This window comes from Piliocolobus tephrosceles, chromosome 6, assembly GCF_002776525.5.
Source record: "Piliocolobus tephrosceles isolate RC106 chromosome 6, ASM277652v3, whole genome shotgun sequence".
Taxonomy (NCBI): Eukaryota; Metazoa; Chordata; class Mammalia; order Primates; family Cercopithecidae; genus Piliocolobus; species Piliocolobus tephrosceles.
In genome coordinates this window covers 12,915,895-12,930,254 of record NC_045439.1, presented here as the reverse complement: position 1 = coordinate 12,930,254, position 14,360 = coordinate 12,915,895, and the positions used below count along the sequence as shown (strand labels likewise).

General features: G+C 34.6%; 1 protein-coding gene across 1 annotated transcript in view; it reads left to right on the top strand.

Annotated features, from left to right (window-relative positions):
• Positions 1–14,360, top strand: part of UNC79 (unc-79 homolog, NALCN channel complex subunit) — a 276,415-nt gene that overhangs the window by 83,088 nt on the left and 178,967 nt on the right. Inside the window, exon 8 of the mRNA XM_023205526.2 lies at positions 11,124–11,188. Coding sequence (XP_023061294.1) covers positions 11,124–11,188 — 65 coding nt within the window. The remainder of the gene's footprint in view (positions 1–11,123; positions 11,189–14,360) is intronic.

Here is a 14,360-nt window from a genome sequence, read left to right as displayed (position 1 = left end):
TCTTCTTTTTCCTAGCTTCTTGGGATTAAAAAATTAGATTGTTTATTTCCAACATTAAATTTTTTCTAATTATCCATATAAAATTGCCAGCTTCCCTCTAAGTTCTGCATTTGCTGCATCCCACAAATTTTGATATTTTGGGTCTTTACTAGCATTCATTTAAAAATATTTAAACATTTTAATTGTTAGATCTTTATTGCCTGTGTTATTTAGGAGAGTAGTTTAACTTGCAAATATCTGGGTTCTAGTTACCTTTTTGTTTTGATATCTATGGTAATTCTGTTGTAATTAGTGAACATTACTTCTCTTATTTAACTCTTTAAAGATGTCAATTCATTGTATCCAATAGGAAGTTACACATTATTCTTGTAATTGTACCTCTGAATGTAATATGATATTTTTCTCTGCCTCTTTGAAATATTTTCTGTTTATTTTTGGTATTTGGTACTTTCATTACATTCTGCTTAAGTGTGGTGGTTTTTGTACTTACTTTGCTTGGGGTTTGCTGAGCTTCTTGAATCTGTGGTTTTGTGTTCTTCATCAGTTTGGGAAAAATTTGGGCTATTATTCTATCCAAATATTTATTCTGCCATTTCTTTTTCCTCCTCTTATTCTGGGACTTTAAAAAAATATTTCGTACTTTTCCAGAGGTATCAAATACTCCATTTTACAAAAATGTTTACCTGTGCATTAGTTTGGATTTGTATTAATTTTTTAAGTTCACTGATCCTTTCTTCTGCTGTGTCCAATATTTTTTAAAAGTCCATCCAATGAGTTAGTAATTTTATATATGCTATCTTTTCTGATTATATTTTTAGGTCTAGAATTTTCTTTTAGCTATTTTTTACAGTTTTCATCTCTCTCTGGGAATTTTCATCTGAATGATCTATTTCTGTATATTCTTTAACATATTTGAACTACTTATTTTAAAATTCTTATTTTTAATTTGAAATGAGTCTAGGTCATTTGCTTCTTTTCACTCTTTTCCTCTTGATTAGGGATCACATTTTCTAGTCCTTTCACATGTCTTGTAAATTTTTTATTGTATGATGGGCATTGTAAAGAATATGTTGTAGAGACTCTGAACTATTTTATTTACTCTAAAAAGCATTGAATTTTGTATTTCATATTTGCTGGTATGAAGTTACTGGTGGATCACCTTCTTGCATCAAGGCTTCGCTTTATTTATTTATTTTTATTTTAAATTTTCAGATTTTGTAGGCTTCTTGATCTCTGAAAACAAATTTTACTTGTACATTTTTTTGTTTTTTGTTCCCCCCCCCACCCTCCCTCCAAGGAAAAAGAGGAAAAGACATTAGACACACATTTCTAATACCAGAAAGGAAATAGATATTATTATTTCCTGATCTCATGGACATTAAAAGGATAGTGAAGGATTACTATGAACAACTCTATGTCCAGAAATTTTTAAACTTAGGCCTAGAGCATGGTCTTCATTCCTAAGGTATGACCTATCTGTTACAACCTATTGTCTCCTGAATTTCTGGTGTGTTCACTGAAGTTCTTTGCTTTGGCTACACTGGAAATACAACATGTACCTAGCCCTGTGTGACCTCCAAAATCTCTGTTCTGCTTTCAACCATTGAGCAGAGTTCCCTGCTAGTCCTTGCGGAAGTTTGTTCTGAGCACATGTAGGCCAAGGACCTGAGGGACGCCCTTCCACTGATCTGTGATACCTCTTCTCGGTAGCTCTCCTCTGTTCTCTACCTTTACTCACAAATTCCATCCGCCTTAGCATTTCTTTATTTTGATTTCTCTACCCACTGAAAATCTGTTTCTTCTGCCCACCAGAAATGCTGATTTCTTATTGAGTTCCGTTATTCTATGCCGCAGTTTGGAAATATCACCAGGCAGAAAGTCAAGGTGAATGTAGAACTTAACTTGTATGCTTTACTTTTTAAAAAGGAGAGCAGCCCAGTGCTGTATCTTTGCCCAATGTCTGAAACCAGTTGCTTCATACACTTTGTCCAGTGGAAAGATAAGTTCAATACCAGCTTTTTATTATGGTTGTAACTGGAAATTTCCTTATCTCTTCAAAAGTGGCTTCTGACACATTCTTATCCCTCTTTCTGGAATTCTAATGGCGTTTATGTTAGACCTTTCTCTCATGCATCCTTTTATGCATATTTTTTTGTATTCCCCATCCCCCACCATTTCATCTTTCTGTGCTTCATGCTGAATCTTTTTCTGACATGTCTTCCTGTTCTCAAATTCTTTAGCCTTCTAATTATGTTTTTAATTTTGGTTATTGTATATCTTTTCTTTCTAAAGTTTTGTATCCTTTGACCCACATTCCCCAAATTCTTCCCCCCATTACATTTTTCACTTCTGGAATTTCCATTTGGTCCATATGTACATGTGAGTATGTGTGTGTGTGTGTGTGTGTGTGTGTGTATTTCCAGTTCTTTGATGACATTCTTTTACTTATCTTCTACTTTATAGAACATATTAAGCATAGTTATTTTAAAATCTGTTTCTGATGACTCAGTGTTCTGGATCTCTAGAGATTCTGATTCTTTTGTCTGTTGTTTCTTTTGTTTTCTTGTCTTCTTTTTTTGTGGTTTTTTTAAATTGTGTTCAAGACAATAGATATAAAAACTATAAAGCTAATTTGAGACCTACTATGATATATTCCTTCAGAGAGAACTTAATTTTGCTTCTGGTGAAAGGGTGTGATTCTTAGGTCAGATTTTCATGTTTTTATTTTATTTTATTTTATTTTTTTTGAGACGGAGTCTCACTCTGTCGCCCAGGCTGGAGTGCAGTGGCGCGATCTCAGCTCACTGCAAGCTCCGCCTCCTGGGTTTACGCCATTCTCCTGCCTCAGCCTCCCAAGTAGCTGGGACTACAGTCACCCGCCACCTCGCCCGGCTAGTTTTTTGTATTTTTTAGTAGAGACGGGGTTTCACTGTGTTAGCCAGGATGGTCTGGATCTTCTGACCTCGTGATCCACCCGCCTGGGCCTCCCAAAGTGCTGGGATTACAGGCTTGAGCCACCGCGCCCGGCCCAGATTTTCATGTTTTGTGCTCTGTGTCTACCATAACCACTGTTTTCATATATTTATCTTTCCCTCTGTATTCTTACCTTCTCAGGTTTGCTTACCCTTTGTATGTGTATGTGAAGTTACCAATGAAGTTTTTGCTCATTTTAAAATTGGGGTGCTGATTTTATTATCTTCTTATATTGTATGTTCAAAATATAAGACTTTTGTCAACATAATGTGAATATGCTCTCTCATTCAGGGGCTTCCCTGTTTAGGTGTTTCAAAGAGAAGGAGTTTTCAATTTTCATACATTAATTGAAAGTTATTTTTTTTTCTTTTGTGGTCCTTTTTTGGTCTCTCCTAAGGTTGGAAAGAAATTCTATGCTTCTAGAAGTTACATAGTTTAAGATTTTACATCTAAGTATATGATCTATTTGGAATCAATTTTTGTATATAGTTAGAGGTAAGGGTTGGATTTGTTTTTCCTTTAAGGATATCCAGCTGTTTCGGTTCAATTTGTTGAAAAGAGTATCTTTTCCATATTGAATTACCTTGACCCTTTTGTTGAATAGTAATTAACCATATATGTATGTGTCTATTTCTAAACTCTGTTTTGTTTCATTGTCTATTACACCAATATCACATAATCTTGATTACTGTAGCTTTACAGTGTATTTTAGAATCATGTAGCATAAATCCTCTAGATTTGCTCTTTTAACAATTTAATAGGCTATTTTAATACATAAAATTATGTAGTGTATATACTCCAGATTTGTTCTTTTAAAGACTTTTTGGGCTATTTTAGTACCATTGCATTTTCATATAAATTTTACTATCAGTTTGTAATTTCTACAAAACAATCTCTTCGGATATTTTTTGGGGGAGGGTGGGGGTGAGGATGGAGTCTTACTGTGTTGATCAGGCTGGAGTGCAGTGGTGTGATCTCAGCTCACTGCAACCTCTGCCTCTCTGGTTCAACTGATTCTCCTGCCTCAGCCTCCTAAGAGGCTGGGATTACAGGCATGTGCGACCGTGCCTGGCTAATTTTTGTATTTTTAGTAGAGATGGGGTTTCACCATATTAGCCAGGCTGGTCTCAAACTCTTGACCTCAGGGTGAACTGCTCACCTCAGCCTCCCAAAGTGTTCAGATTACAGGTGTGAGCCATTGCACCTGACCTCTGCTTGGATTTTTGAATGAGATTACATTGACTATATAGTTTAATTTGGGGAGAATTGACATCTTAACAATATTGAGTCTTCTCATCCATGAACATGGTATATTCATCCATTTATTTAGGTCTTCTTTAATTTCTTTCAGAAATATTTGCTAGTTTTCAGTGTACAGATCTTATATTTTGTTAAAGGTGCTTCTAAATGTTTTATGATTCTATATGCTATTATAAATAGTGTTTAAAATTTTTAATATTCTACTTGTTTATTGGTACTCTACGAACACCCTGCAACCTTGCTAAATTCACTTATTAGTTTTTGTGGCTTTTTGTAAGTTTCTTAAGATTTTCTGTATACCTGATTATGCTGTCTGCAAATATTTTTATTTTTCCTTTTCTTTCTAATTTGTGTGCCTTTCTTTTTCCTTCCTTCTTTCCTTTCTTCCTTATTTCCTTCCCTCCTTCCCTCTCTCCCTCTCTCCATCCCTCCCTTCCTTCTTTCCTTCCTTCCTTTCTCTTTCTTTCTCTCCTCTTTTCCTTTTCTCTCTCTCTTCCCCTTGTTTCTTTTCTCCCTTTTTTCTTTTCTATGCTTCTCTTTTTTTGCACTGCTTTATAACTCCACTTGAATAGAAGTGCTGACAGTGGAAGTCATTGTTCTTTCTCCCAATCTTTGGGGAGACTATCTGGGCTTTCACCATTAAATTATTACGTTAACTGTAGGTTTTTCAATTTTTTTTTTTTTTTTTTTACCGGATGGAGGAAATTATTCTCTGTTTTAGTTTGCTCAGTTTTAATCATGAATGTCAATTTTAGTCAAATGCATTTTCTCTTTCTATTGAGATGATTATATGATTTCTTCCCTTCATTCTGTTAATATGATAAATTACATTGATTTTCTTGGCAATGTTAAACCAATCTTGCATTCTTGGGATGAACTCATCTTGTCATGCTGTAGCTAGATTTAATTTTCTAAGTTAAGTGTTCCGGCTCCTACATTTATGAGACATATTGTTCTAGTTTTATTTAATTATGATTAAATAATTAAATCATCTTCATCTGGTTCCATTTACAGAGTAATACTGACCTCATAAAATGAGTTGGCAAGTGTTTTTTTCTCTTCTAATTTCTGAAAGAGTTTATGTAATATTTGTATTATTTATTCTTTCAATGATTAATTGAATTTACCGGTGAGGCCGTATGGACTTGGGGATTCTTTGAGGGAAATGTTTTATGTTGTGAATGTAATTTTAATAGCTATGGGTTTTTTTTTTTTTTTTTACTTTTATTGAGTTGTAGTTTTAATTTGTGTCTTTTGAGGAATGTGAGCATCTCATCCAAGTTTTCAAATTTATTAGCTTGTCTGTAGGATCTGTAGTAATGTTCTACCTTTCATTCCTGATATTGGTAATTCATGAATTTTCAATTTTTTTTTGTCCATCAGGATGCTGGGGCTTATCAATTTTTGGGGACGTTTCAAAGAACCAGTTTTTGATTTTATTGATTTCATGTATTGATGTTCTGATTTCAATTTCATTGATTTCTGTTTCTATATTGTTTTCTTCTTCCTACTGAGTTTTGTTCTTTTTCTCTCTTCTTAAGGTAGATGCATAAACCTTTTATTTCAGATCTTCTATATTTTCTTATATAATAATTTTTAGCTATGAATTTCCATTTAATCATTGCTTTAATTGCTTCCCAGAAATTCATTATGTATGTTATGCTTTTATTGTATTTCAATACAGGATATTTTGTAAATTTCTTCTTTCATTCATGGATTGCTTAGGAGTGTGCTTTTTAATGTGCAAATATTTATATTTTTTCAGATACCTTTGTTTTATTGGTTTCTAGTTTAATTCCACTGTGGCTAGAGAATATACTGTATGATGTAGCTCCCTCTAAATTTTTGAGCCTTATTTTATGGACTGGAATACCTATCTTGATAAATGTTGCATGTGTACTTTAAAACAATGTGTATTGCACAGTGGTTGAGTGGAGATTTCTAGCATTATAAATTAGGTTAATTTGTTTGAGAGTATTTTCAAGTCTTATATATTTGCTGATTTTCTGTCTGCTTGTTTTATCAGTTACTGAGAGAGGATTATGGAAATTTATAACTTCAGTTATGCTTCTTTCAACTTGCTCACCTTACTAAGGGTACAAATATTTGTGGTTTTTATGTTTTCTGGGTTAATTGACTCTTTCATCATTGTGAAATTGCCTTGGTTTTTCTGGTAATATTCTTTGTTCTGAAATCTATTTCTCTGATATTAATATAGACACTCTGGCTTTCTTTTAATTTCAATTATGGTATAACAATTATGCCATAATTGCATGGTATAACTTTTTCTGTTTACTCCTAGCTTGTCTGAGTCTTTATATTTTAGGTATGTTTTTCACAGGCAGCATATAATTGGGTCATGGGTTTTAAAAAACTTAAATCCTATTTGACAATCTTTGCCTTTTAGACCACTTACATTAATAAAATTATTGTTTAGACCATTGGCATTTAATGTAATTTCTGGTATGAATTGAAGCCTATCATGATACACTTGTATGACTGAAGCCTCTCATGTTACAGTTGTTTTATATTTGTCCCATCTGTTCCTTTTTTTTTCTTTTTGATATCTTGCCTTTTTGGAATTATTTTTAGCGTTATATTTTATTTCTGTATTGTATTGTTAGATATACCACCTTTAAAAAATTGCTCTTGGGTTTACAATATGCACTTTTAACTTCACAGTCTACCTCAAATTATACCAGTTTACATGTAATGTAAGACCTTTTTGTATTTTAATTTTACCCCCATTTTTTTGTTATTGTTACTGAACATCTTACTTCTATATATATTATTAGCCTCTATTCATTATTATTGTTTTTTGTTTTAAATAATCAACCATCTTTTAACAACATATTAATGTGAGTAAAAAAGACTACTGTAGTTATTCAGCATACTTACCATGTCCAACACTCTTTATGCCTTTGTGTAAATTTGAGCGACTATCTGGTATCATTTTCCTTTAGCCCGAAAAACTTCCTTTAACATTTCTTGCAGTGGAGCTCAGCTGGAAATGAATTCTCTTATTTTGTGTTTGTCTTCAAATAGTCTTTATTTCATTCTCATTTTTGAAGGATATTTTCACTGGGTATAGAAGTCTAGGTTGACAGTTTTTTTCTTTCAGCCTGTTAAAGATGTCGTTCCATTGTCTTCTGGCTTGCATTGTTTCTGACAAGAAATCAGCGATCATTCTTATCTTTGTTCTCCTGTAAGTAATGTGTCTTTTTTTCCCTTCTGGCTGCTTTTAAGATTTTCTCCTTATTGGTTTTTGTCAATTTGTTTATAATGAACTTTGGTGTGATTTTCTTTGCTTTTGTCTTGCCTAGGATTCATTGAGCTTCTTGAATTTGTGGGTTGTTTTCATCAGACTTGAAAATTTTTAGCCATTGTCTCTTCAAATATTTTCCTCTTTTGTTTCTTTTGTGCTTTAAATCTCATGGACTTGGAGCAAATACTTGAAGCAATCATAAAAATTTGGCTTTATAGTAAGTAAAATGTATGTAAGGTAAAACTGCCTGAAATTTTCCCACAGTTCACTGAATCTCTGTTTTTCTCCCAGTATTTCAGTTTGGGTAGTTTTGCTATGTCTCCTAATTCACTGATCTTTTCTTCTGCATTGTCTATTCTTCTATTAAGCCCATTTGGTGAGTTTTTCAAGTTGTATTTCTGATTTTTAAAGTCACATTTAATTTTTAAATTATGTCTCCCATCTCTATCCTCATTATGCCTATCTTCTTGCTTTCCTTTGCCTAAGTTTATGATAACTATTTTAAAGTTCTTCTTTGCCAAATACTTCATCTCTGTAATTTCCGGGTTTGTTTCTGCTGATCTGTTTTCCCCCTGGTTATGAGTGACATTTTGCCTCCTTTTCAAATATCAAATAATTTTGACTGGATGCTGGATTTCATGATTGTTGCATTATTGAGTATCTGAATTTTGTTGTCTTCCATTATAGTATGTTGAAGTTTGTTTTGGCAATCAAGTTACTTGTGGATTAGTCTGACCATTTCAAGGGTTATTCTTAAGTTTTGTTAGAGTGAGCCCAGAATAACTTTTTCTCTAATATTAGTTTAGCCCTATTACTAAGATGCGATCCTCCTAAAGTTTCTATGATTGCTCCAAGTATTTAGTGATTTCCCTCTACTCTGACTGGTTGGACCTTGAATATCTTGTACAAGCCCTGTACAAGCTCTAGGAATTGTTTAGCTTACAGAACCCTCACAGTTTTCTCTATGCAGCCTCATGGAGTTTTACCTTACATACATTTTACTTAGTGTAAAGCCAAAGACTCAAAAGGACTCCTATTTAGATTTCTGGATCTCTTTCTTTGCACAGTTCCCTGTTCCTTCCTACTCTATTCAGCAAATTTCAGCCACCTGGCCTCACTAAACTCCAGTTTTTGTCCCCTTAACTAAAAAAAGACCTTATTACTCTGCTTATCTTTCCCCTTCTAGGGCCAAGGTCTGGAAATTACTATCAGGAAGAAAGCCAGGGTGATTGTGGGGCTCACTGTATTCTCTTCTCTCAAGGATCACTGTCCTGCACTACTTGGAGTCCAGTTTCTGAAAATAGAGTTTCAAATATGTATTTTTTAGTTTTCTGGTTGTTTATGGTGGGAAGGCAGATCTAATGCCAATTTTTGTATCATAGTTGAAAGGATAATTCTTGTCTGCTGTATTTTTATGCTATGTTTTTTGTTATTATTTTTGAATGGTGATCTATTATGACTATATTTCCCACAAGATAAGGTATGCTGATTGTCCTTATATCAAAATCAATTGTAGTGCTTTTCCCAATTAGAAATGCCTGTGTTCTATCCTCAAACATGTTGATTCAGAATATCTAACATGGGTTCCAGACATTATATTTTTAAAATCTTGACAACTGATTTTTGATACATAGCAAAACTTAAGATCATTGTTCTAGTAAGCTTAAATCCAATGTGGCTTTTATGAACTTAAATTGATTATCCTACAACCTGTTCTTAACACAGCAACACTCAGTAAAAATAGAATGCAAAATTAAAGCAGATCTCCTCCTGGATATCTCCATTATCCACAAAAAAGCATTTATTTCTGGCAGAATAGAAGTCTTTAGAGCCCTAAGTACTGTGGCTGGTGCATACTTCAATTTGTTTTGCCTGTGCCATAGCAGTTGTTATATGTTTTGAATATTAATTCTGCCCATAAGTGTCATGAACTTCTGTAAAGCAATCTGCAAACATTCTCATAATACACTGATTTGGAGATGGTTAGCAGATTTTATCTTGTGTGCCAATTTTGTTTTGATTGGTGGTGACTTGTTGGAGCACAGTGATAAGAAGGATCCTAAGACCAGTTCTGGACTCAACAGGAAGGAATGCTGTAATGGATTAGTGATGTTTGTCATGAGTTTGGGATCAGAAGAATGCAGCACATGTTCCATGTTTTTGCAATTCATGTACTGGTTAAAGGCAGCCTTTTCTTCTATGTTTCTCTAATTGTACAAGAAAACTTGCTGCAACTCTTTATATTCAACCTGACTTTACCATATATGGGAAACTAATCTCATGGTTATGAAGCGCCTATACCCAAATTATTTCTTCATCAATCTGTTCATGTACTCATTAATTTCTTCTTTGTCACTCTCTAAAAATATGATCAAAATGATACTATCTTATTATAGTAGTGGTCTCTGGTCTGTATTTCTTGTCTTCTTTTCAAATAAATAGACCTGTTGTATATTTTAAAATTCATTGGTTCTGGTAACTATATTTCCCTGAATCCCCAACTAGACACATAATCTTATACATGGTCTAACAATGATATAGAAAGTTTGAAGCTAGGATGCTCCTAGGTAGAAAATTTTCTAAAATGTTTGGAACATAAATTAGCTTGGATCATTAATAATATATATTTTTGAATTATAATTGAATATGTAACTAAGTAAGAATATCTTCTCATCTGCAAATTCGCACGTATTAAGATTAGGCCAACATAGTCCTATGAGTTTAAAATATGGCACTTTAGAAAAATGTCCTACTTTCAAGCATATAAACTCCTTACATGTTTTTAATGATGGAATATTGTTAGCTAAGTGTTTTGGGCTACAGAATCATCCAGATGATAACTACTGGTTGTGATTCTCAATCTGACTTATTACAGGTAACTTCTTTTCCTCATTCTATGTGTGTACTGAGCTTAGGAGCTGGGTATTAGCAGGCTAGCAGAAGTTTAATTGGGTATTAGCAGGCTAGCAGAGGTTTAGTAGGTGGGCCACGTGTAAGAGAGAGATGCATTTCATTGGGCAAGAAACTCATCTTTCCAGTCTCTATGTTTGATGGGAATGGCATAGGAAATGGAATGGTAGAGGATGCCTTACTATTCATGTCAGTTGTTATCAATTTAAAATGCTTCCTGGTGCCAACAATCTAGGATGTTTAGCATAATATACTCTCATGGAAAGAGCAGAATGTCAAGCACCAAGAGATATAGGTTCTAGTCCTAGCTTATCATTCGCTAACTCTGTGACCATATCAAACTACTTAACCTGGCTAACTTTAATTTATTCTTATATGAAATGAGATTAATAATCTGCTGTACCTACCCTACAGAGTTGTTGGAGGATCAAGTGAAATCATGGTTGTAAAAACCTTTGAAAACTTATTAGTGGCATACCATTGTGGTACTGTACATGCCATCTTATATTGGCTTATCTCTTATCCTAGGAAAATGGACAGAATTGTGTATCTTTGCTTGTCTTTTAAATTTTTTATAGATTAAAAAGGTGATTCTGCTAGGAAGCTTTCTGATGATGGTTCTATTTAGAAAAAAGAAAATAGTAAACTATCTGTTTTTACTAGGGCATGAATAATTTCACTGAGAAGTATTCATCAGTTATGCTTTACTTTACAGCTTGGAATCCCATCCACTGCCAGCACATTGAATGCCACAATGCAATTAACAAACCAGCTGTGAAGGTACTGTTTTATTAGACCTGGTGCCATACTGTATTGTCAGTGGTCAAATTGCTGAATGAAGTGGACTAGATTGTATCCTTCTCTGTAAAGCAGAGACGTGTGCTGTGTAGTAATTCCAAGTACCTCCATATTCAATCTGATTGTACTTTGGCAGACTGGTCAAGAGAGAGCAATGAATGGCGTTGTCTGCAGTTTTGGCTATGCGTTCATAGCCAAATGAACGCAAGTGCTATGTAGCACTGAGCTAATTATCTATCAGAAGGATCCTAGTAAAATGCTTATGTGTCCTTAACTGGTTTCTATTTCAGCTAATGAACTCAGGGAAATGTATTTTCTCTCTGTTTTCATGTGTATGCTACAAATCATGAGTGCTTATGCACATTCAGGAGTAGTAGGACAAAAAGATAAAATCGTTTAGTTTTAGCTTATATTACAAATATGACTTAACTGAAATGACTGAAAGGTGTCTGGACAGCATAGACATGGAAAGTTACATTAAAGGTAAGGAAACAGTGGTTTACAGAGTCAAGTCATTTTCCTAAGGTTGCCAGTTAGCATCAGAACTGGAGACAGGGCCAGGTACCTGGACTCCTAACCTTATTGTCCTTCTACCACACCAAATTGGTTCTGTCCTATTATAACCTTGAATCTTGAAGGTTGAATGTGAAGAAAAATAGTCATACCTTTTAACAAAATTATTTATGATATATTTATTGGATACAAAGTATTTGGCTGGATGGACCTGTGTCTGGATTTGCAAGGTATAATTTTTATATTATTCGGGGTAGGAGTAACCTGAAGTTATCAGCGTTCACAGTTACTTTGGAGAACCAGGTGTCTTGTGGGTTTGCTTCTTTTGTTTTATAGATAGCCTGTAGAAAACCAAATACTAATAGAAAACTAATGCCATCACTTTATAGAAACAAAATAGGAAAGGTGAAATGAGATCCAATAAAAATAAAAGAAACCAAAAATGTGTTTCATGAACCAAAACTGGCGGAGGAGTGCCAACAATAACATTGTCATCTAGATACATTATACTAACAAAGGATGGCCTTGTATTATTATTTTTAATCTCTGCTTTTGTTGAAGGCAAATTGAATGCATTGATACTAAGAGCAGGTAATTGGCTGGGCGTGGTGGCTCAAGCCTGTAATCCCAGCACTTTCGGAGGCCGAGGTGGGCAGATTGCCTGAGGTCAGGAGTTCAAGCCCAGTCTGGCCAACATGGTGAAATCCCGTCTGTACTAAAAGTACAATAAAAAGTAGCCAGGTGTGGTGGTGTGCGCCTGTAATCCCAGCTACTTGGGAGGCTAGGGAGGGGAATTGCTTGAACCGGGAAGGTGGAGGTTGCAGTGAGCCATGATCACGCCACTGTACTCCAGCCTGGGCAACAGAGTGAGACTCTGTCACCCTCTGCCCCTCCCAAAAAAAGCAGGTAATGATAACCCACACAATGGAAGTGTAGGCCCCTCCCATTCTATAGTATGCACCCCACTGTTGACCTTCAATAGACATTTGGGGTTCAGAGGTGCTCTTCTTTGGAGGATATTTTGAGCTACTCACATGTGAATTCATAGTTTATTCATAGAGTTCAGCTCGATTTTTCACAATGATGAGACTTTTATGTTTCCTTCTTCTTATCCTTCTTTTCTTCCTTCTGCCTAAGTTACAGCTCCTTCTTTTGGGTCACCCAGACATCAACAGGAAGGGGATCCTTTCTGTCTGGTTTCTGCAGTTATTTTTCCTTGACTTTATGTCAGACTGCATTCTCAGGAGTCCTCTGATATCCTGGTTAGTAATGCTTTCTGGCCTCCTACTCACTGAAAGCATCATGAATTAGATTTTCTCCTTCTTTTCTAGGCAAACAGCCCAGTCCATTCCACTGGGTTGGCCTCACTTTTCTCCCTGAAGTGAGTCAGCCAGGATAGGTCAAACCATCCACTTTCTGTCATTTTATAAAAATAGAGGCGAAATTCACATAATATACAATGAACTATTTTAAAGTGAATAATTCAGTGGCATTTAGTATATTTACAATGTTTGCCAATACCACCTCTTTCTAGTTCCAAGACATTTTTGTATCCCCCCAATCTTACTTTCTGAACTCCAGTTTCCTTAAAGACCCTCCTTTTCTATTTTCATTCTACACTTTGCAGAAAGATAGCATTCTTGTTAAGTCTTCCTGTGCTGGGGCCATTTTTGCACTACAATAGGTCTGGCTCAGTACTGCTCTTCCTTTACAACGTGAGTACGCCCAATCTACATCATCACCACATGACATACAAATCAAGGGTATCCAACATCCAAATGCTTACAAAATAATGTTAAGCATAAAGTTAGGAAATTTTATAGTATGATGTTTAAAAGTTTAAAAGTTACATATATTCATAGTGAAAAACAATCAGTAATACTTATCAGAATGTTACTATGGATTGCATCAAGATAGAGGGTTAATGTGTTAACTGAATTTTCTTGTTTCCCTTTCTCGGTTTTCCAAAGCCTCTACATTGGGCATATGTCATATTCATAAACAAACAAAAAAAAAACCCCCACTTATTAATGTGACACACAGATATGAACACATTAGTGTGGATGTAAACCAACCTGTTCAGAGTAGAACAAAACTCACTAGACCAACTACAGATCTGATGGGTCATGTTAAGTAAATTATTTAAGAAGTCAGATGTTGACTAGCTAATCTCTAATGATTATTTACAGTTTTAGCATCCCAGGAGCTTCTCCTTTTGAGTGGAATGAAAAAGTATCTTTACCTGGGAGAGGTATCAATGACTCACTAAAAAAGAGGGTAGAATAACTTATATAATACTTAAGAGGAGCTCCACATGGGGACATGGGAAAGATTTGGGGAAAATTGATTAATCCTCACCAAAAGCCTAATATCTCTGTGATAGTGAGCTGTAATGCTAAGCAAGAATGATTTACCAAATAGAAAAATATTATCTTTGTAATAGGCCGCAAAAATTACTTTTTATGCAAAAATCAAGAGTTGTAATAGAATTAAATATGAAAATATGTTGGAACTTAAAGTTTATATCATACTCTGCTTTTGGTTTTACTTGGTTCTACTTGAAGTCCACTTTATGAAATACTTTGGAGCCCAGATAATTATCTAAGGCAGGTTCTGGCAAACAATGGCTCAGACCTAAATC